The 26362-nt window shown below is 37.7% G+C and overlaps 1 protein-coding gene and 1 non-coding gene across 2 annotated transcripts in view; one reads left to right on the top strand and one right to left on the bottom strand.

Annotated features, from left to right (window-relative positions):
* Positions 1-26362, bottom strand: part of LOC139969268 (proto-oncogene tyrosine-protein kinase receptor Ret-like) — a 45322-nt gene that overhangs the window by 7362 nt on the left and 11598 nt on the right. The window contains exons 4-14 of the mRNA XM_071974183.1: positions 21857-21874; positions 19588-19800; positions 18548-18723; positions 17750-17801; positions 13698-13981; positions 12049-12196; positions 9576-9683; positions 8677-8876; positions 7509-7631; positions 3626-3696; positions 2408-2448 (exon numbers count right to left, since the gene is read on the bottom strand). Coding sequence (XP_071830284.1) covers positions 2408-2448; positions 3626-3696; positions 7509-7631; positions 8677-8876; positions 9576-9683; positions 12049-12196; positions 13698-13981; positions 17750-17801; positions 18548-18723; positions 19588-19800; positions 21857-21874 — 1434 coding nt within the window. The remainder of the gene's footprint in view (positions 1-2407; positions 2449-3625; positions 3697-7508; positions 7632-8676; positions 8877-9575; positions 9684-12048; positions 12197-13697; positions 13982-17749; positions 17802-18547; positions 18724-19587; positions 19801-21856; positions 21875-26362) is intronic.
* Positions 14163-14234, top strand: Trnay-aua (transfer RNA tyrosine (anticodon AUA)). The gene has a single exon. It is a non-coding gene; the product is annotated as a tRNA-Tyr (tRNA).

Here is a 26362-nt window from a genome sequence, read left to right as displayed (position 1 = left end):
AGCAAAACATAGTATAGGCCTATGCTTGTTGGAAGGTTATAAACGACGATGGATAATAACGTGATAAAGGGACATTTATGACGTCATAATGCAACAATGTCAATGGGACGATGGTTCAAATCTCGTCACTTCCAATTCATCACACTTTATACTTTCTAATATTTATCTAACAAACATGCGTGTAACGTACACTAGTATATACACATAGGCTAACCAGCGTATATACTCCTACTCTACCAGCTCTACCAGTCGTTCCCATAGAATTAACACGACCCCCCTCCCAGCTCCCCTCCCCTCCTCCTCCCCTCTCGCCCTCCTTCATCCAAGATGATTCTTCATAGTTCTCCTATATAGCATCTTTATTCCTCTCCACAATAACCTAAACCCTGACGTTTTCAGTTTCTTATGCTGCTTTTTTCCCCTCTTTTGTTTTTTCCTTCAAAAGATATTAAATGTTTGCGGTCATTTATGGCTAGTTCATTCCTCTTATTCGGTGAATTTCACTTCCTTAGTTTAAGTTTAGACTCTCTCTGACCTATATTTCTCGCCTCCGTCAATGACAGATACTTTCCTCGAGTCATTCAAATCTTACTTTTGATGTATTTACTTTAAAAACAACCTTTTCCATTATACTAATTTTTCCGTATTTATGGTCTATAAGGCATATCATTCATTACACTGTTACTGGGGTGCATTTTGGATTTACAACTCCCCCCCCCCCCCATTTTTCTTCTTACATTAGTTACGAAATTGAACAAAACCAAAGAAAAAAGCTAAAGTTTCCTGTTATTATTGCCAAGTAGAGGCTGTGAGTTTTGTTCCGCTGGAGATGAATTATCTACCTTGATGAAGTTAAAGCTACAGAAATCTTAAAGCAGTATATTAAAGATGTAAAGCGATTACAATATTAATTTCCCCCCTTTTTTTCCATTTTATTCAAAATTGAGCTTTTCTTGTTTTGCTCTAAAATGAAAGGTGAGATGGGAAGAGGCGGGTGGGGGGGGGGGGGGTGCGTACTAAACCTAATTTGGATGTTAATCGCCTGTTTTCTAACTGGCCGACCTGGTACTTAGGTGACCGACTTTTAAACGCAAACGTCGTCTAAAGTTTAGCTGACCACGCATCATATCACACATATGTTAAATTGAGAGGGAAGATTTAGGGTATAAATATGCCAGGGAGTCTTGCATTACGATATTGAGGTTACTTAACGGTGGCTAACTTCGTTGAAATGTTAACGGTTATATTGTATTTTTTATTTATTCTATAACTAAATGGTCAATGAGATGTCGTGGTATTAATTGAAAAGACGTGCAAAGTATGTTACAACCTTTAGTATGTGTATACTTGGTCAGTGATCCAACTGGCGGCGCTGTGACCTTTACAGAAATAGAGTTCCTTTTTTAAGAAGAACTGTAAAAAGGAATTCTAAAACAGAAGCGACGGCATTGGTGCCTCACGAATTGTGCCACACGAAATTGTAGCCAAACGGGAATCCACGGCTTCTGCACCTCTCCTTCGGCGCTTCGGATCCGGCGGTGTACCGGTTCCGGGCTAGTATGCCTGTAGGCTAAATCCGCGCCCCCCCCCCTTTTCCCCGATCGTCAACTTTATCTACTAACAACCATGGGAGACGCCCTTAGTAGCCTACATGTGTGATTTATATTGATGTTGATATAATGTAAAATATTGATGATGTCACAGTGATGCTATATTTGACATAACTATTATCTTCTTATACATTTCGTTGCAAATGTCTCAATTAGGTAATATAATATTTCACCGTTAAAAGAAAAAGCGATGTATCGAAAAATTGCAGCGGGAACGATGAAATAATACTAATAATCGGGCAGTTATTTTTACGACGCTTACGCGACCACGAATGTGGGATAAGCCCGAATTGAGGGCTTATGGATTACAACGTTCACGTCTAGTAAAGATAGTCTTTCGGGCTTTTCTGCTGTGAAATCACCACAAACCCTTTAAGTTGTATTTTTTTTTATCCTAGTACATCCTTTTACACAGACCCTTTGCACGAAAAAGAAGAGAAATAGCTTGTCTTGTTTACAATCTGAGAAAACTTTAAGCAACTTTAAGCTAAGCATTGAGGGAGGAAAGGTTGTAAATATTTTTGACAAATGTTTCTTTTACAAACAAAAAAGTAGATTTTATGTAAATTTTTCAATTTCCTCGCTCTTAAGATGAGAAACATCTGTTATTCGTCAGTCTTGTTTATGAAATCAGATATGTTGTACGCCAAAGAGAATAGACATCAAAATTAATTGCATCGTCGCCAGACGTATGTTTACAATGACCGGGCTTTCATACAAATTTTCTTGAACACGAATAATTGTGAGATCGGCTATAAATTGACGGGTTTTTTATATGGTTTTTTTTTTAAACTTACCCATTGTTATCATCTCCCAGAGTAAAACTCCAAATGACCATCTAACGAAAGAAAGATAGTAAAGTGATAAAAAAATGAAAAAAAAAATCCCCACAGGGCACGACCATCCTACAAATATTAATAAGTTGATAAGTGAAAAAGTAATGGATTTTTTTTGGGGGGGGGGGGAGGGGGGTTGATTTCGACATTACAGATATATTTGGGGTTGATCATTTACGTTGCTTGATATCTAAATCCCAATCGAATAGCAAAATAGTAGAAGACAAGGTCGATTTTTTTTTTTTTTTTACATTTCCTTAGTTGGCACTTTTTACACTATGTGGTAAATACCAATTTGTCTAAATAAAGTGTTTGGGAGCCGAAATGTTGAGGATTGGAACAGGTTCATCAGTATTATTCGCTCGTTAACCTTACTTTAGTGAAACAAAAGCTATGGGAGGTTGTCTTAATTTGATCAATAATTTGATCAATTGGTCCTTTGTTTTGAGTAATAATCGGTTTGTTTGAACAAATTTTCGACCCAAGTTCAAAAATATATATATTTTTGTTTGTTTGATGAATGTAACATTAACACTCCTTATTCTATCCGGGAATAATTTTGATGGATATAACTTTGAACACATTAACGAGTTTGGACATATTTTATTACGGCCTAAATTTAAGGGCAATACTGGTCACCTTTAAGATATTTTGATGTTTCGTCATGAATATTCATATGTGTTTATCTTAATACTTCCAGTACAATTGCATGACGGGATGGGTGGAACGGAGGTTGGAGCCTGGATGATAATAGAGTGTGACAAGCAAAATGCTCAATAAGTAGAAAAACCCGGATTATTTGTCTGACAAATTGGGATTTGGGATCTTCGAGTAATATACTCGGATTTATCGTTGATGAAACTGGACGTTTAGTTACAAACCTAGTTTATCAAATGAACTCGGTATGTGAATGATCTAATAGCACATTTCTCAGTCTGTTTATCGAAGTAATTTTTAATATCGACCGACAATATCAATTGAGTACTGATGAACCAGTTTACGGTAAGTGATACATTTGGTTTATCGATTAAACATACAAGTTTACCGGTTCTGATCTTGACTGCCGCCTCCCCCTCCCCCTTGGCGTTTTCAGTCCTCTCGATTAATCATCCCATTTTGGTCTAAATGTTGAATAACCGGCTCGCCATAGTATAGTGTGTTAAAAGAATTAGTACTCACACGTCACTTTTAGATGTATATATGTTATCGTAAAGAACTTCTACAGCCATCCATTTCACTGGTATCCTTCCCTATAGAAGTGAAAATAAAAGAAAATGACATCATTCGAAAATGAAATACAAGCTAACGGCATTATTGATTGATGTTACGTAATATGGCCTGACGTTTCGATCCTAGCAGGATCTTCTTCAGAGGCTTAATGACAAGTATAACAGTAACAGAAGTGACATAAACATGCACAGAATATACAGACATGTTAATGAGCATGGTGAACACAAAGAGATAGATGTAAGGGGATTAGTAGACAAGGGATTGAGAGAATAATATTATTATTCAAAACCAGACTTGTTGTTCGAGGACAACAACATTAAGAGTACAAGGAGTATTTGAGTACGCCGGAGTACCAGGCTGTAAAAGCGAATACGAGTGCGTAATGGTGCAGTTTGTCTATATAGTTGTACTCAATTTTTCCAAAATGTCCTGAGAGCGAGTAAACCATGTCATTCATTAAGGGCGAGTACTAGAACAAGGAACTATGGTAGAGTCCGAAACTCAGTAAGAATATGGACTTCACTATAAATGTGTCTGAAACCAGCAGTCTTATAAACATGTTTACACCATGTAAAACATATACAACGATAACTATATAATTCACATATAGTTTCATGATGTAAGCCAATACTTCAATAACAAATACTTTACTAGTCAAGACGTGACAACAGACAGTGTTGGCATAGTATGCTATTATATTTTTTCTTGGGGCGGGGCCGGGGGGTGGGGGGGAGTGGCATATAATCAAACAAGAAAGTGGATGTATTTCTTAATTTTTCTGCCAAAAAAAGGAAAGACAACCTCTGCAGTAAAAATGAACACCCATTTAACACTAGGTCGTTTAAATAACGCACTAAACCTGCAATGTCATTACATATTGACATTCTATCAAACCCTAGATTCTTCTTCTTTTTTCTTCAAAAAGCACCGTTTGATACAACCTTTGCTAAGACGGTTTGATTTGATTTACATGATTGGATTAGTCTAGCCTTTTAAGCCCACCGCTGGATTAATTTATCGTGTTACTCTAAAACGTTTAAGTACATTAAAACAACTGACCCGACTTGTCTAAGATACATTGATTTACTTAAGTTTTAATAGTAAGGACTGACAACTTCTCCCCTTTCCACACACAGAAACAAGTGTCTAAACAAATCCTTAAAGGGGCGAATCAGTAAGTTATTCATTCACGGGGACGGTAGTTTTCCAGATAGACTTGTTTCGTTTCTCTTTCCCTTGGGGGTGGGGGAGTAGGGCGGAGGGGGCAGGGGAGTGGGTGAAAGATAACTTTTAAAGTTGTCAATATGCAAGACCTCTCAGTGTAATACTTCTGCAGGTATTAATTGCGATGTTTTGTTGTTTCATTTTAATACTTTCATTTGAAAGATCTTTAATTTCAGCGACTCTGGTGGGAGGTTCTTGGATTAAAATAACCGATTATTTATTTAAATGCATGTTTTCATAGTAAACGTATGAACTAGACAAGAGAGAGGCTTCGTTGAATTATGATTTCATCGAGCGATGTATCTTTTACTTCACCGTTCAGCCACTTTAAGGCCTGCAACAAAACGCTGAGATACTTTTAAAAAAAAACACCCTAGTTAACATTTAGAGCTCAATGCTTGAACTTATATGACGTAAAATCACTTTAGGAATAGTAGTAGAACGATTTCGACAATCACTTACACTTTCTATATTAGTCTGTTGAAAAGTGTTGTTGATATACTGGTCGTGCAGCAGCATTTAAAAAAGGGCAACGGAAGTGGCCGGTTTATATATTTCTTAAAGCAACGTTCTCAGTTGATTTTGTTACTTTCTTGTAGATAATAAAATCTCTTAAAAATGTAATTTTTACAATATTTTTAAAAATAATAGTAATGTTTGATTTAAAAATTATTATTATTATTATGAAGTAAACGTTTAAAATTGCGGATATTTTTTTTTCTTCAAAATTGTCCTCTTTGTGGCAAATCAATGCCGAAATGAAAATATATATCTGGGACAATGAAATGATGGAATTGAGGTATATTTGGTACATATGGTTAAAATGTTTGACCAAATGCAAAAGGCGGTCTGATATTCCAACAATATGCTATAGATTTTCAGAAACGGCCGTAACAGTAGTACTGTGGGGATCATTTTCGAAATTATACTTGGCCGTTACTTTATAAACTGAGGGCAGCATTTTTCTGAATGAAGAGATGTAGATATTAACATACAAATGTTTTTTTTTTGCGTTTCATCAAAATTTCATTGACTGGAATACTTATATTTACTATATTTAGCATTCAACCGTCCATATAATTGAATTATTATATTGGATTATCGACAAGGGAGCAACCACGTATACTCCTGGAAGTCTTCAATCCCCAGAATAAAGTGGGTATTCACCCCCCCCCCGGCCCCACCCAATCGGTACACAGGATATAACAACAACAAAAATCCTAACGCAGAATGCATATTATATAACATGTAGGCTATTTGCCGTATACCCTAGAATACCAGTTTACAGTTGAGCACTCTCCGTTTTACCAAACTATCCGAAAGGAAAGGGGAATCCCTTTTCTGGTTGATATATGAGCTTATCTCCCCCCACCCCCCTCCCCAACCCCCTACGCCCTAAGTACGAATATGGTGTTTGCACCCTTGATTATCGATCGACATTTTCATTTAGAATGCGAAACCAATCCGGTTACCGATATGGTCCTAGGATTTTATTACAATGCAAAGATAAACTAATTAACAAATTAACTGGAAAATTCGCATTTTTAGAGCAATCTCGTTGTTGTAAATGACAAGAAAAGCACTTAACAGGGAAAGCAGTTGTTGAGAAGAAAATTTACTTTTCTTATAGATATCCCTCCCTCAATGAAATCAGCGAGCATTACTTGGTATGTATTGTCTGATATATAGCTATGGCGTACCAAGGTATAGTTCGGTATAAGTAACAAAATGGGGGGGGGGCAGGATGGGGGGGGGGTGTAGTGTAAATACTGACTCACTTTGGCAAACCAATACAGAGCGGTATGAAAAACACTATGCGTTAAAATATCTAAATCTTCAATGTATTCATATGCTAAGTATAATCAGTGGCGTAGGAAGGTACTTTTGAGTGGGGGGGCTGAAGACTGATGGCCGGCCTGGGGAGGGGTCTAAGGGGAGGGGGTTTACCCCTCCCCTTTGGAAATTTTTTGCATTTCCAGGTGGCCTCAGATGCAATTTGGTGCAATATAGCACACTTCAACCCACCCACTCCATTTTGTATATAATTTTGCATTTTCACCTGGCCTTAGATGCAATTTGGTGCTCCAAATGAGATTTTTTTCTCATTTGAAAATGAAAAAGGGGTTTTCTGACTTGCGAAGCGGGGGGGCGGAATGATACTTCCGCCCCTCCCCATTTTTCACTGGGGGGCTGGGGCCCCCCAGCCCCCCCCCCCCCGGTTCCTACGCCCTTGAGTATAATAAAAGGATAATTCGCCTCGTTTTGGTCTTTTCACTCTATAACCTCGACGGTGATCAAGTATTTTTCGATTCCTTTTCTAAATGGGGTTAGGGTGTACGGGGTGGGGCTGTGATTTGTCAGTCTGTCTGTCTGGTATATGTATATATATAGTAATGGCATAATCTAAGTGCCGAATTACGCTCGGACACAGTTCACTTTTACAACGGTGTTAACGTGCCGCAAAAAATTAGTGGCGCTATTTCTGATTCCAATCAGCAAACTGTTGAACTTTTAGTGATGACGCACAGTTACCGTATACTTTGCAGCAGAATAAACTTCACATATACATATTCTGTTTTTTATAGAATTAGTCGTCTTTTCCACTCACCTTGCCCTGTTTGACGTACGTATCTCCTTCGTATACGTCTCGACTGAGACCAAAGTCGGAGATTTTCATGACGTAATCTGACGTCACAAGAATATTTCTTGCTGCCAAATCGCGATGAACAAACTTGGAATGGAAACAAGCAAATAAGCACTTCAATATTATTTCTGAGGTCCAAAATCGTACAACAAACGTTAAAAGTGATTTTTTTTTATTATAAACATTATTTGATTTGCATAGGTTACCATCCAGGGAAGGGAATGTTTTCCGGTTTTTAATAATGTCCAGACAATCGAGATCGAGACATCACAGTCCTTTTTTTATTACAACAACAGAAATCAGCAACAGCAGCAGCCAAAAAGATCTACTTTGAAATAAACATAGTATGCAAATATTAGACGACTGTTGTTCGGTCCTGAAATGTTTCCTACCGTGCACCCTTTCAGATATGTTTTCTAATGTTTATAAAGTATTAGTATCATAGAAATAATTTATGATGTGGTACCTGCCCCCCACCCCTCCCCACCCCTCCCCACCCCTCCCCACCCCTCCCCACCCAGCCTTTATCACTCTTTCTTTGTTTTGTTGTGAGGTACCCCTCACATTGTTATGTTTCTCTAATGCATTTAAAAACTATATGAATGCATGTTCCCCACCCACAGAATCGTATCCAGGCTGGGACACATGGGAAATGCTCCACCCCCCCCCCCCCCGATGCAGGCTACCAATCGCCTTCGCATCTGGCCCACCATTATGTCTACAAAATGGTTTACAGGACAAGAGTATTGAGCCCCCTCTTAAAATTGTTGGTGCCCCTCCAAGCTCAGAATTCTCGGTTACGGGCATGTCATCCAACTGTATGCATACTTCTTCGTCGATGAATTTTATGATGGTGATGATGGTGGGTTGAGGGGCGAGGTTTATTCATTTCCTTTTTTCAACGTATCAATTAATACATCACTATATATAGTGAATATATAGTGAAATAAGTCTGGTGGGGGCGCTCAACCTGTATAGTTATTTGTACAAGTTTGACTACTTAAGAAAAAAAAATCACAACATATGGATCGCATATAATATTCGTAAACCACCAAAACAAGGCCATATTTATAACGAAATTGTTGATGGAAAAGTTAAACTTAGGTCGATATTATTTCAATTTATTTCCTACCTTTAAATACGTCAAGTATTCCATGCCTCTGCATATTTGCCACGCATATGACATAAGCTCATGGCTTCCTATGTCAACTGGAGTAATTGAATGATTTGTTTCTTGAATTTCATTTACAATTGTCTCCCTCTTTCGGTTCGCCCTTAAAAAGCTACGAAGAGCGCCGTGTTCGCAGTATTCGACAATAACTAAAAATGGACCTGTTGACGATTATGACAAAAACAAATTAAACTGTTATCTAAGTCTAACATGTATGTATGTATGTATTTTAGATCCTCCTGCAAGCAGGAACTCGCGAAGAAGCCACCATTGGCTTATCAAAGCCGCAAGCTGACCGAAGTCAGTCTCTTAGATTCATATTTAACGTCCATGATTATGAATTGTCAGCAACTCTGTAACTGGACGACATACATTAAATCTTGGAGTGGCTCGAACTCGGGACCTTATGATTGAAAGGCACCGGCGTTAACCACTGAGCTAACACTCCCAAACTGAGGGCAGCTAAAAACACAGCTAACATGAAAGGACACCGAAAGTTTTCAAGCTGGTTCAGTCCGCAATGTCTTCATAATGTTAAACCATGGAGCTATTACAGTATAGATACATAAATAAATTAATACTTTATTTTAAAAAGATAACTTCCAGCCTCAAGGAGGATATACTGTATACGTTAAAATGCGTGTTAAGTACGACCATAACAAATGGAGGAAGAGAGAGAGAGGGGGGGGGGGGCAGGATGAAATTACACAGTGACAAATTGGCCAATCGGAAATAGAATATTATTATGTAACATGCATGAATTAAATTATATGAATCCAATGATTATAAATGTCAGTTTTTTTTCCCCTGAGCTGTGAGGTTTTGTCAGAACCCCTTTAATTTTGAGTACCACCACTTACCCTTCAACGTCACGGCGCCAAGCAAGCGAATAACGTTTGGATGATTAACCTGTTTCAAAAGTTCCAATTCACGAACGAAATCTCTGACTTCGACTGGTGATGCCGAATCTGAAGGGAAACAAAATTAATAAGAATCGGTAAATTTATACGAAAATAACAAATTTTGCTGAAAAATGTCATATTTTATAAGTTTAATACAAATGATCACATTGACCCCAACAAAGAAAAAGTACGAATGTCTTCTTCCATAACAGAGAAGAAAGCCATGATTTGTGATGGTTATCATGCGCATGCGTGTACTTAAGTATTCATCTCTATCTTGATGTCATTGGCTACTTCAATATAACGTCATAAGGGGGGGGGGGGGGGAAGGCTCATTTTGTTTTTACTTTACGTGTTAAAGCGGGGAGTGTTGTTGTCACATGATGGGTAGGTAATGTAAGTGTCATCTCAGGATGGCTAGCCCTGCTCAGTTCTCGGGTAAGGCATTTAATCGCCATTGTCGCTCTTCCGCCAGGTGTATAAATAAGGACCTCCGGAGTAACTTGTGAATATTTATTTATTTATTTGTTTGCCACAAAAGTACAAAGTGGAGGAAGTCTTCCATAAAGCTTAAAAGCTTAAGACTATGGTCTGCCTGTGTCCATTTGTGGCCGATTGACTGTTGTGAGAAGGTCTTGCCTTGATTCTAGACTGTAAATCTTCAACTTTAACATTTTTAGACACAAAATTGTAAAAAGAAAAGTGTACGTCTTGTGTGATTATAACGTTGAAGATATAAGCAATTAGCAAACACTAGATAACAAAATCTTCAATCAAAAGTGGCCCGCCGTAAGAAAACAAACCGCCAATTGGCCTATTGAATGGTTGCTCGCTGTGCTCGCTTTTGAGGCCTCATCTTATCCTTGGCCCATGGCCCCGAAGTTGATTGTTACGCCGCTGATGAAATTAACTTACTCATGTTAAAGACGTCCATTGCAATGGGATGTTAGTATCATAAAAATATTTGTGTTTAATGAAAAAGCTTCTATGCTGTATAGTGACTGGAAAAATATTTTGAAGGATGAATATATGCAGAATTTTATTTTTCATTGTTCATAAGAAAAGACAAATAATGTGTTATTCACGTTTCCATAACTATTCCAGTTTTCAAGATCTTCATTTGTAAAGTACGCTCAATCTATGGATAATGTTAATTTAAGGCTAAATCTATGATATGCATCAGTTCCTCAGTGCAGTCCTAAATTTTCATGGTAATTCGTTATTTTTGTCAGAAACACACCATAAAACCAGAAATACGTTAAAGCTTACAAATTTGATTCATTGCGTCAAAATTGTGTACTAGCTTCACAGTCATTGGTGCGAAAAACGACAATCCTTGGACAAAGTTTTTATTATTGTTATTATTAAATATTACTCATTGTTTAGTATCAACGAGGGCTCATTTTTATTATGAAAGAGATGACCCAAGTCAGGTTTATTCTTACAAATAAATGTCGACTTGAACTTTAATCTTCCAGAAAAGCCTGCATTTTGGGCTTTCCTGTTTAACAAGAATGGTCCATTAATATCAGATATCTTTCGGAAATTATATATCATTTAAATATTAAAATAGCCAGCTTTGAAGATACAGATTTGTTTTTTAGATATTAGCAATTGGGATAGTGACCTTATGATCAATGACTCTTGCCATTTTCTTTGTATCCTACGATGGGTTCAAAATTACATTTTAGGTTTTTTTAAATTTCTTTTAACTGCAAATCTGTAACTGAACGTAAACGGAAAGAAATCGATTGGATCTGTTGTATTAAGTATCACATCTACCGGTCTCAACAAAGACTCTGGACCTATTAACAACTATCAGTTCCACAAACATATGTAATCCGTTCTTCCTATTCTTTGCTCCTTAATCCGCTTCCTGTACTTTCATGGTTTATTTCAAGTGGAACTAATTCCACACACCAATGTCACTCACACATATCTAGGGTAATACTTCCATTTACATTTTATACTTTTCATTCCACTGTCCAGTATTGCTGATGAAGGCCAAGAACATATTTTAGTATAAGTGGATTTTCTTTACAATATATATATATATATATATATATATAAATATATATATATATAAATATATATATATATATATTGTTTTTTATCATCATCATAATCATCATCATAATTATCATCATCACCATCATCACCATCATCACCATCATCATCATCATCATCATCATCATCATCATCATCATCATCATCATCATCATCATCATCATCATCATCATCATCATCATCATCATCATCATCATCATCATCATCATCATCATCATCATCATCATCATCATCATCATCATCATCATCATCATCATCATCATCATCATCATCATCATCATCATCATCATCATCATCATCATCATCATCATCATCATCATCATCATCATCGAGACCCTCATGATGGTATATATATAGTTTTTACCTTTCATCATTTTCACTGCTACTGGTGTGTATCCTGTGTGTCCACGAATGTTCAGAGCTTGAGCCAGCAAGACTCTGCCATATTCTCCTTCACCCAGAAGTTTGTCAAAAATTAACTTGTTTCTCGAAAACTCCCATCTCGACTCATGCTGGAAAAATAGAGAGAAAAAAGTTAAACTAAAAGCGGAAATAGTAGACCGGGCAACTGAACTGAATTGTTAAACTCATTGTGTGTGGTATAAGGGTAGACCATAGACAGGGGGCGGGATTTGATGTGTGTTAGTGGGGGGGGGGGAGGGGCAAACATGGGGGAGGAGTCTAAGGTCTTTGAGAAATGTTTGGACACTATAGGACCCAAGATGTAATATATGGTGCAATATTTATATGTTATTTCCGAGTACTAGTTGTGTATTGGAAATGTAATTATGCTATCTGCACGAAAGTGTTGCCAGATTTATTAAGCGACATTAATAGTAACCAATGGATTTAAATAAGATATCGTCACAATGGATCGATCTTTTTTAAAGCATGTGTAATGACATTTTGAATAAGTATAAAAGTTTCGCAGAGGTGTCAGTATTGCTGTGGCATAGCCAACCAACTTACCGACCGAACTGGATAAGAAAAAGCCAACTCAAGGTCTGGGGAAAAGAACCACCCTTGCCTTCCCCACCCCCCTCCACCCTTGCCCCCTCGTAATCCCGCCTATGAACATGAACTGTTGGATGAAGGAGCGTGAAGGTTTAAGCCTAATTTCATCGTGTCTTGTACAAGTTATTCTTTTATCATGTTTGTAGGTATATTATCTTCATCGCAATGATATGTTATCAAAGTTACAGCCTACGTTTTGTAGGTATATTATCTTCATTGCAATGATATGTTATCAAAGTAACAGCCTACGTTTTGTAGGTATATTATCTTCATCGCAATGATATGTTATCAAAGTTACAGCCTACGTTTTGTAGGTATATTATCTTCATTGCAATGATATGTTATCAAAGTAACAGCCTATACGTTTTGTAGGTATATTATCTTAATCGCAATGATATATTATCAAAGTAACCGGTTCGGCCAAAAACCTATTTTCTAAGAGAGCAAATTGTAGTATGGGGAACAATCAACCACATTTCGCTACGTACAATTTTCAACAACAAAAAACATGGTTTGGATGTCATTGTTTCTTTCGGGGATGTGTAGATATGTTGAGACAATGCAATGATTTTCTGGATGTTACATGTAGATATATCAGTACTGCCCACTAATTTTAGAGTCCAAATCTACCAAAGTTTGTAATATTACTGTACTTTCTTGGTGTAACCCCACCCCCTCCAGACACACACAACAAAAAGGATGCCCAGACATTTGGGACTTTTGTTATCAGACGACCAATTGTGTCTCAGACAGGGAATTTCCTTTAACTGTGAATGGCTATGAACTACTTGTTAAGGTGAAGTTTAACCATTAATGATCTTTAATTAGTTTATATAATTTTGTTAATGCCAATGACGTGTAAAAACCCATAACTATACTGCAACGCTTGTCCCCCTCATATGGCTTTCTATCCCATTCCCTAATTTGCCACCCCACCCCTACCCACCCCACCCTCCCCCCCCCCCCTCGTTCGCATACAATCCTTAGCTATAAACTTACAGCCACTCTTGCGGCTTTTTTCTTAGTTAAGAAATCTTCAGAGAGGTAATAAGAAGAATTCGAATCAATCCGTCTCTCTAACTCCATGACGTTTTCCAGCTTAACACCGAGACGCAGAGATTGAAGACGCGATGTTCGACATCGCCGCACATAAACCGCGATGATCGTAATCGTAACACAGATAATTATCGGTATCGTCACTAAGATGGCTATAATGCAATGAAAACCACATAACGTTTTGTATGCTGCACGTTTAGATGCCATATCCGGGTTTGGTGGTTGCCCTGTTAAGAATGGTAAAGAAATAAGAATATATATATCGAGTTGGTTAGAATCATGTTTGATCTCTAGAGTAAGGCAAATATGTCACCAAAACACACCTAGTATTGTTCGATACAGGTGACAAACGCCTACAGTGAAATTACGACCTTCCTTACCGGTTTCGAAACTCTGGATATACAATCAGCGTCCATAGCCTAGTGGTTAGGGTGTCCGCATATAAAGCGGGAGGCCTGGGTTCAAATCCCGGTGGAGGCTGGAAGTTTTTTCACTGTTCTGGATTTTCCTTCTCATTACGTTTTCAATTATATATATAAATATAAATATATATATATATATATATATATATATATATATATATATATATATATAAATGAAAATATTTATATATATATATATATATATGACCAATATTATCAAAGAACAATTATTCGAGGGCTATAGGCACCTCGCTGTATTTACAAAAAATAATGAACTTCACACGTAGAACCTGTCCAACATACAAACAAGGATTCCTAGAATATATTACAGTTACGAGTGAACAATGAAACACTAAAAGAAAAGCTGAAATGATGAAAGGAATGTCGAACAAAGGCGTTATTCATGGCTTAGTCGTGACGTATCTATGTAAGGTCTGAATAGATATTTCAGGGGCCCGCAATTACATACCACTTACCGTAGTTAAAGAGAAATATATTCCACACCTTCCGTTAAAACCCCGTGTCAACATCTTGTCCCTAACTCATGATATGGTTGATCGAATGTGTAACATTTCGACTGGCTAAATGTGTTCATTTTCTCCAAGAAACTGCCTCACAATTGCGTGATCGGTGATGTTATGATCATAGCATAGATACTCTGCAAAAGCGTTACCAATCTTATAATGCCATTCTTGTGATATAGATTGAAAAATTTGGTACAGTTGGAATGTTTTCTTCGGTGTCAATTATCCATGTATTTAGTATACTTTAATTAAATCCAACGAAGTTTTCTTTCTCTTTGTAGAAATTGATTTTTTACTCTATGGATGAATACATTGCGTTCTCAGTGAAAAGAACGTGACAGAGTTCTCGGTGAAAGCAAGTGCATAGATTTGTTATTGAGGGAAACTACATAGTATTCGCAGTGAGAGCCTAAGTGCATAGTGTTCTCAGTGATATAAAGTGCATAGTGTTCTCAATAGAGAGAGAGTGTATAGTGTTCTCAGTGAGAGAAAGTGCATAGATTTCTTATTGAGGGAAACTACATAGTATTCGCAGTGAGAGCCTAAGTGCATAGTGTTCTCAGTGATATAAAGTGCATAGTGTTCTCAATAGAGAGAGAGTTTATAGTGTTCTCAGTGAGAGAAAGTGCATAGATTTCTTATTGAGGGAAACTACATAGTATTCGCAGTGAGAGCCTAATTGCATAGTGTTCTCAGTGATATAAAGTGCATAGTGTTCTCAATAGAGAGAGAGTTTATAGTGTTCTCAGTGAGAGAAAGTGCATAGATTTCTTATTGAGGGAAACTACATAGTATTCGCAGTGAGAGCCTAAGTGCATATTGTTCTCAGTGATATAAAGTGCATAGTGTTCTCAATAGAGAGAGAGGGTATAGTGTTCTCAGTGAGGGAAAGTGCATAGATTTCTTATTGAGGGAAACTACATAGTATTCGCAGTGAGAGCCTAAGTGCATATTGTTCTCAGTGATATAAAGTGCATAGTGTTCTCAATAGAGAGAGAGTGTATAGTGTTCTCAGTGAGGGAAAGTGCATAGTGTTCTTATTGAGGGAAACTACATAGTATTCGCAGTGAGAGCCTAAGTGCATTCTCAGTGATATAAAGTGCATAGTGTTCTCAAGAGAGAGAGAGAGTGCATATAGTGATCCCAGTGAGAGAAATTGCATATTGTTCTCAGTGAAGTAAAGTGAATATTGTTCTCAATGAGAGACAGTGCATAGTGTTCATAGTGAGAGAAAGTATACAGTGTTCTAAGTGAACAACAGTATATAGTTGTCTAAGTGAGAGAAAATGCATAGTGTTCTCAATGAAGTAAAGTGAATATTGTTCCCACTGAGAGAAATTGCATATTGTTCTCAATGAAGTAAAGTGAATATTGTTCCCACTGAGAGAAAATGTATTCGTGTTCTCAGTGAGAGACTGATTCATCGTGTTCTCGGTTAGAGAGAAAATGCATAGTTTATATCTTATTTTGAAAAACAATTATTGCACGTTTGTGAAGATTTCTCAAACCTCCGGTCAAACTGAACATGCAAGACTAATGCACTATCGAGTTATACGTGAGTGCAACAAAACAAATGATGCTATATCGGAAAGTTATTGAGGTATCAAATTTTAAATGATGTAATTTTTAAGTGACAATGAAGCATCCCTTGATGGTTTTCAAAATTCAATAAGGACTATACTGTTACCTTTAGTTTGTAACACTATGATTGCCTCACTGTAATAAAATAATCCAAAACCGTGAAAAATAGGCTTGAACATTTGTTTTCAATGTTTGAGACCATTCAGAACAATCTAACAATTTTTCGCATTACTACATATACAGGTACTTTAATTTGTCAGGTCCATGGTTAGCTACCTTAAAGCCCAGTCACATCTCACCGGATTGCAATAACGGAGAGGGAACGAAGATAAAAAATGGCACTCCGTTGATGTACGTTAGTATCCGTTTAGTATGCGGTTCTCCTCCGTCCGTCTACGTTTCATTACCGGGAGGGTCCGGTTTGTCCGGTGTCGATTTTGAACATGCATACACTTGGAACGGACATCCGCCGAAAAATGTCTCCGTTATTTATTCGTTACTAATCCGTTAAGCTTCCGTTTTATTAGTTTCTCATGCGTTTTGTTCGTTCTGTATGCGTTTGGCATACTGTATTTCTCCGTTCGTCTCTGGTTATTGCTATTGCTCACCGGATCATTAACGGACAAAGAACGGATGAAACGTAGAAGTACAGTACCTATACCGTATATTCGACGGACGCTAACGTAGAAATAACGGAAGTGCAAAGGAATGGAACTGACAATGAACAGATAGGTAACGGACGTTACACGGAAGAAACGGAAGAACTCAGGCCAGGACAGTATAACAGACGGACATAGAACGGAGATGCAGCGTACCTCCACCTTGTCCACTCCAAGCGTCCCACGCCTCATTCTGCTCCTACCTCTACCGTCAACACCTACATCATGGACCCTTCAGAAAGATTCAAGCTTCAGACCACAGTGTCAGCTTTACAAGCACAGATGCTTATCATTGAAGCCAACATCAAGACCAATGAACAAGTCAAGAAGAGAAGGAAGAGACGTGCTCGGCTTAAATGCTGGTCTAGGGCCTTGCTAGGTTCACAGAGAAGACGGCAGTGTGGTCTTTATGACAAACTAATGCAGGAGCTGCGAATGGAAGACGAAAATCTTTCATCAACTTCATGAGGATGCCCCCTGATTTTGAGGCACTCCGGAGGCCCCGGTTTTAGACCGTTTCTTCTCCGTTGCTAGTCCGGTATGTCCGTTACTTTTCCGGTACTCCTACGTTTTGTATGTTCTTTATCCGTTAATTGTCCGTTGTAAATTCGTTACTATCCGTTGGTGTTCGTTAGTTCGTTCGTTGTTATTCCGTTGTTCATCCGTTGTTCGTCCGTTGCTGTCCGTCCCTTGTACGTTTGTAATCCGTTTTCACCGTTGAACGTCCGGTACGTTGCAACCCCCAAATGCATGCGCGACAACTTTTGCCAACGGAAATAACCGGATGACTGTTTTTTTTTCGCACGTACTCTTGTCAGTTCGTGCAATCCGGTGAGATGTGACTGGGCCTTTAATCAGGAACTGTATAGTGAGTGTTCCAAAAAAAAACACACAATTGCACAGAGCCCTTAACAATGGGAGCTAGGCGAAGTTGTACAATGGCCTTTTGTTATTCCAACTTGAAATACGCGATTACATGAAAAGACAATCAGTTTTGTATAGGAGCTGTTGTCTAAAACAACCACAAATTTCTTAGAATCATGACAGAAAAGGGTTACGTAGAACAATGGCATGCTAATATAACAACACAAAATACACAATGATGTGTATATGGTTATTGAATTGAGTGACGAAGTTGCCTGAAAGAAATCTGATTTCTATAACCAGCTGTAACCTTTTGGGCAATTGTTTGCTTCATGAGGCACGTTTTGTCCCAAAGCCTGTCTTGAAACAAATTTGTATACTTTTGCTTAGTCCTACAATATTCTCACAGCATGTTTATTGACGCATAGCCTGAACTTAGCATAGTTATAAGATTCGGAAAACGTTATAATCCTGTAATTGATTTCGCGTCATTTATATACGAATTGCACGTTTTCTCGACAAGCAATATTCACACGATTTCGCACATATCATGTCGCCAAAGTATAGCACTGTAGGACAAATCAGTGACTTTTATCTACAATTACGGAATATAACAAGCCCATTCAACTGCCTCACCCCACCCCCACTTCCACCCCACCCTCTCACACCATCGACTTTACACATGGTTTTTCTAAATCGTAAATCATGCATGGTTGAATTATTTATGGAAAAAGAGTCAATACGTTACTTTCGTCTGATTCTGTAGATAATCCGTCTGTCAAAATGACTTCGTTATTATCAATTGTCTTCTGTAGGTTCCTGCAGTGGCAGTCACCCTCGTCATTACAAACGCATGGACCAACCGCATTGCCAATGCCAAACGTGGTATCGATATTTTGCCATCCAAAAAGAACATTAGCTGCAAAAATAAAAAGGAATAAGAAGAAAAATACCCTGGAAGTTAGTTTTAAAAAAAAAACACGAAACATTATATAACAAAAACAGAGACTGAAGTTCGTGAACTGACGCGAATTTTTTTGGGGGGGGGCCCTCTTGTCGCATACCCCCCTCATTTTAATAATGTCTTGTCACGTAATAAATAAACTTAAAAGAATAAAGATAAAGTACATATTGTGTCTTTTATATATCACTAATATAGCACCTATACCAACAATTTAACTTAACTATAAATGGAATCAATTCCACGAATTACCGGGACGTACGGATTTTGTAACGTCAGTTTTATTTCTTGGATATTAGTACGATTTCAAGCATTTACATTGTTTTGTTATTGTTTGTCATAATAAAAAAAATCATGAAAACGTGTAAAATGAAAGAAATTTATCCACAGGCCTGTAAGTGAAAATGCAGTGAGAAAAATTAAACTTCGCAACGACTAACAAAGGTTGTATTCAGCTCTATTTTCCAAGGGGCTGGGAAATTTGAATAACCATTCGATCCTGATACAAAACTACGTTAGTCGGACGTGACAGAGGATATAACCTAAATAAATTTGTTGGCCTGCAGACATAACTTTGAAGTCCTGTATATATAATAGATTTAGGACACTATACAATGTAATACTTTGCATTTTTTGCCCCCCTTTTTTCGACTAATAACAAATTTTCCAAAACCTCATATATACCCCTTTATTTCCTATTTTATCTACAATTCCCTTGACTAGTTATGGTAAAATTTTAAGATTGGTTCCAAAAAATAAAAGTATCCTAAAATATTAGCTTAGTTTAGCAGCCAAAACAAAATGATGAGATATAACATATACTTGTGCAGTCCTGCCAGCATAGGCCGTGTTTTCTCTCCCAATCATCACAAATATGATCCGGGCAGGTCTCTAGGTTCGGTGAGCAGGTACTGAAGTTATCGGTTATTGCCATGGGATTCGATTGTTGTCTCCACTGACATCGGGAGGTCGGCGCACCGTATCCACAGGCCTTCTCACATTCTTCGCGTGTATAAAACTGCGCGCATCTGTACACTAACAGAAATTATGGAAAATCATGTTTTAGGACTTATAAACGGTACTATAAGCTTCTTTACTGTCGGTGAGTAGTTTTACTCCCCCTAACATGACGTAATAATTACGTCATACTTCCTACACCCATCTTTGTTTTCTTACTCAAATCACACAATAGACAAAACGGTGTTTATTGTAAAACGAATCGAATGTAAATTATTTAACTCAAATGCTTCCATTAAACCGCGAAGTAAACCGAACCATAACGATTAAACCGTTCGATTGAGATTCACGGTTTACGAATTCCCAAAACAGCTAAGAAAAAATGTGACTTTGTTTTGGAACATATCACGCTTTAAAGGGCTTCTCATTCATTTTGACACATTAAGACTTTGATCAAGTCTAAATATGACGTCATATTTCTACTGGTAGTTGGGTTTTGCAATGTTTTATACTTTTCCTCCTTTGTTTCATTACTGTTTATTATTACTCATTCTAAAGTAACAAATGTTGTTACGACTGAAATGAAATTCTTTCCAATATTGCCTCTGTTATATTATAATGTAACGTTTATATGATATCAAACATTGATGAAATTAAAACAACCCAACCCCCACCCCCCCCCCCACCCTCTTCTCCTCCCAGGCATGAAATTAAACAGGATATCTGCCAAGCGGAGCAGGATTTTTCTTTCCTGGTTGGTTTTTGAGGAAGTTGGTCACAATTTTGTTTCCTATTCTTACTGTGTACAAGATAAATATGCTGCATGGTAGGGTTTGCTTCCCACTATACAGGTCAAATTGGAATTTGCAGATTGGTTTAAAAAAATTACCACACTGTTCAATTATCATAACGCCTAAAAACTATAGCAATTAACTTAAATTTTAAGTGAGGAATGAAGACTAATCGATCAGATAATGGAATATTAATTAATGATTGATCGATTCATTGGTATCTTTATCAAATAGTGTATCGTCAGCGCTTCTAATCGGAACTATACGGTATTCGATATTCTGTATTTTTCCTTCTCCAGTTTATTCCTTACCCCCTTCCCTTAATCCTCTCTTTGTCCCTCCACTGTTTATCTCCTACCTCTCCTCTTCCCCTGTTGGTTTCTTTCTTTCTTCTCTCCATCCCGGGACCACGGGACCACACAAATCCTCTTTTTAAGCGTTCTAAGTTGTTAAAAACTTATGACATTATTAGAGTTAACCTTGCTACATTTGCTTATAAGGCATGGAATGGACTGTTACCAAATGCTTTTAATGACTACTTAATATGTAACAGTGATATTCATCATTACAATACCAGATTTTCAGGCAATGCACATTATAACAGGTATAATTCTACAATGGGGATGTTATCACTAAGGGCACGTACAATCAAAACATGGAATTCTCTATCAGACAATATTACAAATAAACCTTCTGCAAAATCATTCAGAAGAAACTTTATTCAAAAAATTATTGCATCTTATTAATTAAACATGTTCATATTTTCTTACATATTTAGTTTACTTTTTCCTTTTCTTTACAGGGAGTCCTCTACTTTGTTAAGCCATCTGAAGGTTTTTTAGAGGACTTCCTATCACATCTTATATATTCACGTGATAAAACAAATAAATCAATCAAGCAATCAATCAATCAATCATCCCTTGTCTACTAATCCCCTTACATCAACCTCTTTGTGTTCACCATGCTCATTTACCTGTCTGTTTTCTGTGCGTGTTTTTGTCCCTTCTGTTACTTGTCATTTAGCCTTTAAAGAAGATCCTGCTAGGATCGAAACGTCAGGCCAACTTACTTTTACACACGATCTTAATCCATGTTAGTTGTAAATATTGAAATCTGATAACTCTATAAGTATCAATTCATCATATTTGACAAGATACACGTTTTATATGTTAAGTGCTGTACTTTCCTTCCATATGTTCTCCTATAATGGTTGCTCAGTATAAAATGTCTTACCCAAAAAATCTTGTAAATGTTGCAAGCCCCCCCCCTTTTTTTTTATTTAGAGGTGTTGGCCGGGAGTTCGTTGGTCGGGGTTACAAAATGTATTAAATTGAAATACTTACTTCTTTTGCATTGTGCGGCTGTTAAAAAAAATTAAAAAAAAATCAGTTTGTTTAATTCATCGATATTTTCACATCTAGCATAAAAGATGAAAGACGAACTTTCCTCACAAAGAAGCTTAATGCAAAAATATAATAACAAACATGACATGTTATTTCCATTAATACTTCATTAAGCATAACATATTAAAGGCATAGTCACGTGAGACTTATCATATATCAAAATAATTCGTTAACTTTCTATTCGATAAAGACTTATTTCCCCATTTGTCAAAGAAGGGGGAAATTTAAAAATTTTTTTTATCAAGTTCAACGATTCCAAAATAGTTTTTATTGGTCCGTGATGAGAACTTGCAGGGACTTCATCTAATAGAAATATCAAAATGTAATCGTGCACAAATCTTGAAAAGTTTTATTTAAATAGCCTACTAAATGTGGGTCATCAACCGGAAGTCAGGAAATAACGAATTTCCAAATTATTCAACCATGGTGTTCGTCTTACATTTTTTCACCTTTGTGGATTTTAATTGTTTACATAATACGCTCTCCTATTATAACACAAGAGGAAACCATGAGCTTTTTTAATAACATCGAAGACCGCCGATTGCCTTATATAAAATAACAAGAGAGCCTGGGCGCATCCTGATATGACTTGGTTATAATACGTGGATATTGGCTTAAAGGACGCTGAAACATATATAGTGGATATTAATCAAATCTCCTAATAATGAAAGACGGGCAATAAAAACATGACATAAACATTTATAGCGATAATGAGGACAAATGCAATTGAGTTGAAGCACTTTTATTGGGGGGTTGTTTTTCTTCGAATTGTTCTACGAAAAAAAGTTTAAACGAAATGATTGACCCCAAAATTTAAATGATACGAATATGTGATACGAAATATAAATGACATGAAGTCGCTGCTGGTATATGTGGATGCTTCATTTGACAGTTCACCATATACATATAAATATATATATATATATATATATATATATATATATATATATATATATATATATATATATATATATAACAACAGTAGCGATACGTCATATTTGTCTGCGCTGCTCGCTTTCGTTCGGTGTTTCAATCCAAAGTATCACGCCATTGTAATATTCAGATTACGTGAAGATGAAATATAACAAACAGGTTGTAGGTGTTTCAACTTTGCATTAATTACAAATTATGCATGTGATTCTCCCCATTATTACCAGGTACGGTACCTTTAGTACATTTCAGGTTTTCCCCAAAAAATTGGGATTTGCGACAGAGCTTGCCACCAAAAACAAGAGGTTTACCCTTATTAGTATTTTTCGTCGCATAGTTAAACTGTTGTTCTCTGTGTGTATCAAGGTGCTTTAAGACTTTGTAAACTTGCCATTACTGTTTCAGTGCTTACTTTTGAGTTAACATTCTAAAAATTACAAGCCCAAGTCCGGTTTATTTTATATAAAACATTGGTAATATGATATGCAGATAAATGTACAGAACTGTATGTATAAGGAAACTGCGGCACATACATGGTCGATTTGTCATAATATCACCGTTTTCTAGTTAATGTTTATCTTGAAGTCAGGATGCAACAGTGTTACCATACATCCTATCAACACAGATCACATTTCAGAAGCGAACATTACTTTTTACCATTGAGTGGGCTATGTGACGTAAAAACCAATAAATGAATATATATATACACTGGCGGATCCAGGGCCTTTGTTTGGGAGGGGCCAAAGTGGCATTAGAGTGATATGGGGGAGGGGTCTAAGGGGAAGGGGTGCGCCCCTCCCCTTTGGAAAATTTTCTATTGCTGAATGCCCTCAGATGCAATTTGGTGCGACAAAAGTGTACAATGGTGATGTTAATTTACTCTTAAAAAAATTTACTTTCCCAGGTGTAATTTTCTAAAATATTTATAAAACAAAGTTGGGATCATCTTTCTCCAGGCGCGGCGGAACGGAAAAATTATTGGAGGGGGGGGGGCGCTAATGTGTGGAGACTATCTAAGCGGAGCGCCACCATCGGTTGGCGCGGAGCGTACAAGAAAATTTTGGGATTTTTCAAACCCCCAGATAGCCGGAAACGGCACTTCCCGAGTGTTTTATGCTGCGAATACCTAGCCCTAAAGTATGGGTCTCAAGCCTGCAATTTCTCAGATTGCACGTAAATGTCTGTAAAAACATTGTAATTTGTATATTCGATGGTGTTTTAAGAGAGTAGCTATTACTCGTAGTGTACTCACAAAGACGTTTTGAGTGTAGTAAGGGCAGTGGCGGAGCTAGGGGTATTGGTCAGGGGGCAAGAATGGTCTGTAGGGGCGCTTTCGACACTATCTAAGCGGAGCGCCACCACAGGTTGGGGCGGAGCGTACAGAAAATTTTTGAGTAAAGATACTCCCTAGATCGCCGGAAATGACCCTTTCCGGGCCTAGCTAATTTGCAGATAAACGGAGAATAAATAGGTGTCGTCGCCATTTTGTCGGAAAATTACACCAACAGAATATGACAAATGTCAATAGGTATATGAGAGCGCAATAAAATAGTCAATAATCGCGAATAAGTAAAAAGTAGTGAAAAGCTGAAAAGGGCGCCAGCAGTCCATTTGAGTCCGTCAGGGGGGGGGGGGGCATCCGCCCCTGACTGTATATATGGACGCTCCGCCACTAAGTAAGGGGATGTTGGAGAACTGGCTGAAATGAGGCAAGTCATTAGCCTAAGACGAAGTTGTGGTACGCTTACCGGTACTCACACTCACTGCTTCCACATTTCACGGGGCGTGAAGACGCGGTTGGGTGGCAATGTGGTCTATAGCCAGGGGACGGGCCGAGGGTCCCCAGCAATTACTAAAATTATTACACCTATATAGTATACGTGTGCATCGGACAGATCGACAAGTATGCATTGAAAAATGGGCAGATGCACGTTTCGGAGCCTTGGTAAATATTGGGGGGCTTATCATGCATTTGCCCCCTCAACTTTTTCATTGGGAGCTGAGCCCCCCAAGCCCCCCCCCCCGGTTCCGGCGCCACTGTCTTTCTCAAGAAATTTTATTTCTCATAGGTTATAAATTTCTTACAACAAGCCTGTAACTGCAAAATGGTGTTAAACTGTAAATCCTCATGCTCATACATTTATATAGCTCCCAACTCTTGCGAAGGCAAATGCTGGTTCATGCCACGAATCGCCGTCCTGGGGAGGGGTATAAGGGGAGAGGGTGTCCCCCTCCCCTTTTGATTTTTTTGGAATCCTAGTGATGCCTACATGTAAAATGGTGGCACTTAGAAAGGCTTTTGTCACCCAAAATTTTCTGAGAAATATGCATTTTTTTGTGTGTAACATCAATAAATTGAATAGTAGGTGATAATTCATTCTTTCCCGTGGCATGAAAATGTTCGCTGCATGCTCGCCCCAATGAAAAGAAATATAGGCTAATTTGAGGTTCAAATGATGCTGTAAAGGAGGTTTTATACTCTATTATGCTAAATGCTACAGAAATGATGGTTAATTGCTAAGTCAAAATTTGATGCAAATTTTTTTATGTATACTTGACAATTACAATGCGGATTTTTCGGACGCTTGTGCCGGTCAGCGGGTTTGGGTGTTAGAATGCGGGTCTAATTCCCGCGAATTGCGGGTCAGTTGGGAGCTCTGCATTTAATTTTAAACCAGAAAACGAAAAGGTTTAGACTAGTCTACCACTGCTATTCCTCTCGATTTTTTAAATTTCCAATCATATGATTTAGCGGATGTTCGGAAACTTTTTGGCTCACCTTTGGGGGGGGGGGGCAATGGCCCCCTTGGCCCCCCTTGGATCCAAAGTAACACTGTGTGAAGTCATGAAGTAACCCGGATTATACTGAGTACGAAATAACATGCAGTTGTGTAGACCAAAGTAACTCGGTGTATAAGTTGATATACCCGGTAAGTAGTCTTAAAGTAACTGGTTGTATAGTCCAAAGTAACTCTCGGTAGTCCCAAAGTAACACTTTGTGAAGCCATGAAGGAACACGAAGTGTAGTACGATATAACCTGCAGTTGTGTAGTCCAAAGTAACTCGGTGTGTAAGTTGATATACCCGGTAAGTAGTCTTAAAGTAACTGGTTGTATAGTCCAAAGTAACTCTCGGTAGTCCCAAAGTAACACTTTGTGAAGCCATGAAGTAACACGAAGTGTAGTACGAAATAACATGCAGTTGTGTAGACCAAAGTAACTCGGTGTATAAGTTGATATACCCGGTAAGTAGTCTTAAAGTAACTGGTTGTATAGTCCAAAGTAACTCTCGGTAGTCCCAAAGTAACACTTTGTGAAGCCATGAAGTAACACGAAGTGTAGTACGATATAACCTGCAGTTGTGTAGTCCAAAGTAACTCGGTGTGTATAAGTTGATATACCCGGTAAGTATTATCAAAGTAACTGCTTGTGTAGTCCAAAGTAACCCGGTGTGTATATAATCCCAGATTAACAAGGATGTGTAGTCTGAAGTTACTTCGTGTGTAATGCAAAGTAA

This window comes from Apostichopus japonicus, chromosome 6 (genome assembly GCF_037975245.1).
Source record: "Apostichopus japonicus isolate 1M-3 chromosome 6, ASM3797524v1, whole genome shotgun sequence".
NCBI lineage: Eukaryota > Metazoa > Echinodermata > Holothuroidea > Aspidochirotida > Stichopodidae > Apostichopus > Apostichopus japonicus.
The sequence above is the reverse complement of the archived record's forward strand: the minus strand, read 5'-3'. Positions and strand labels throughout refer to the sequence as shown.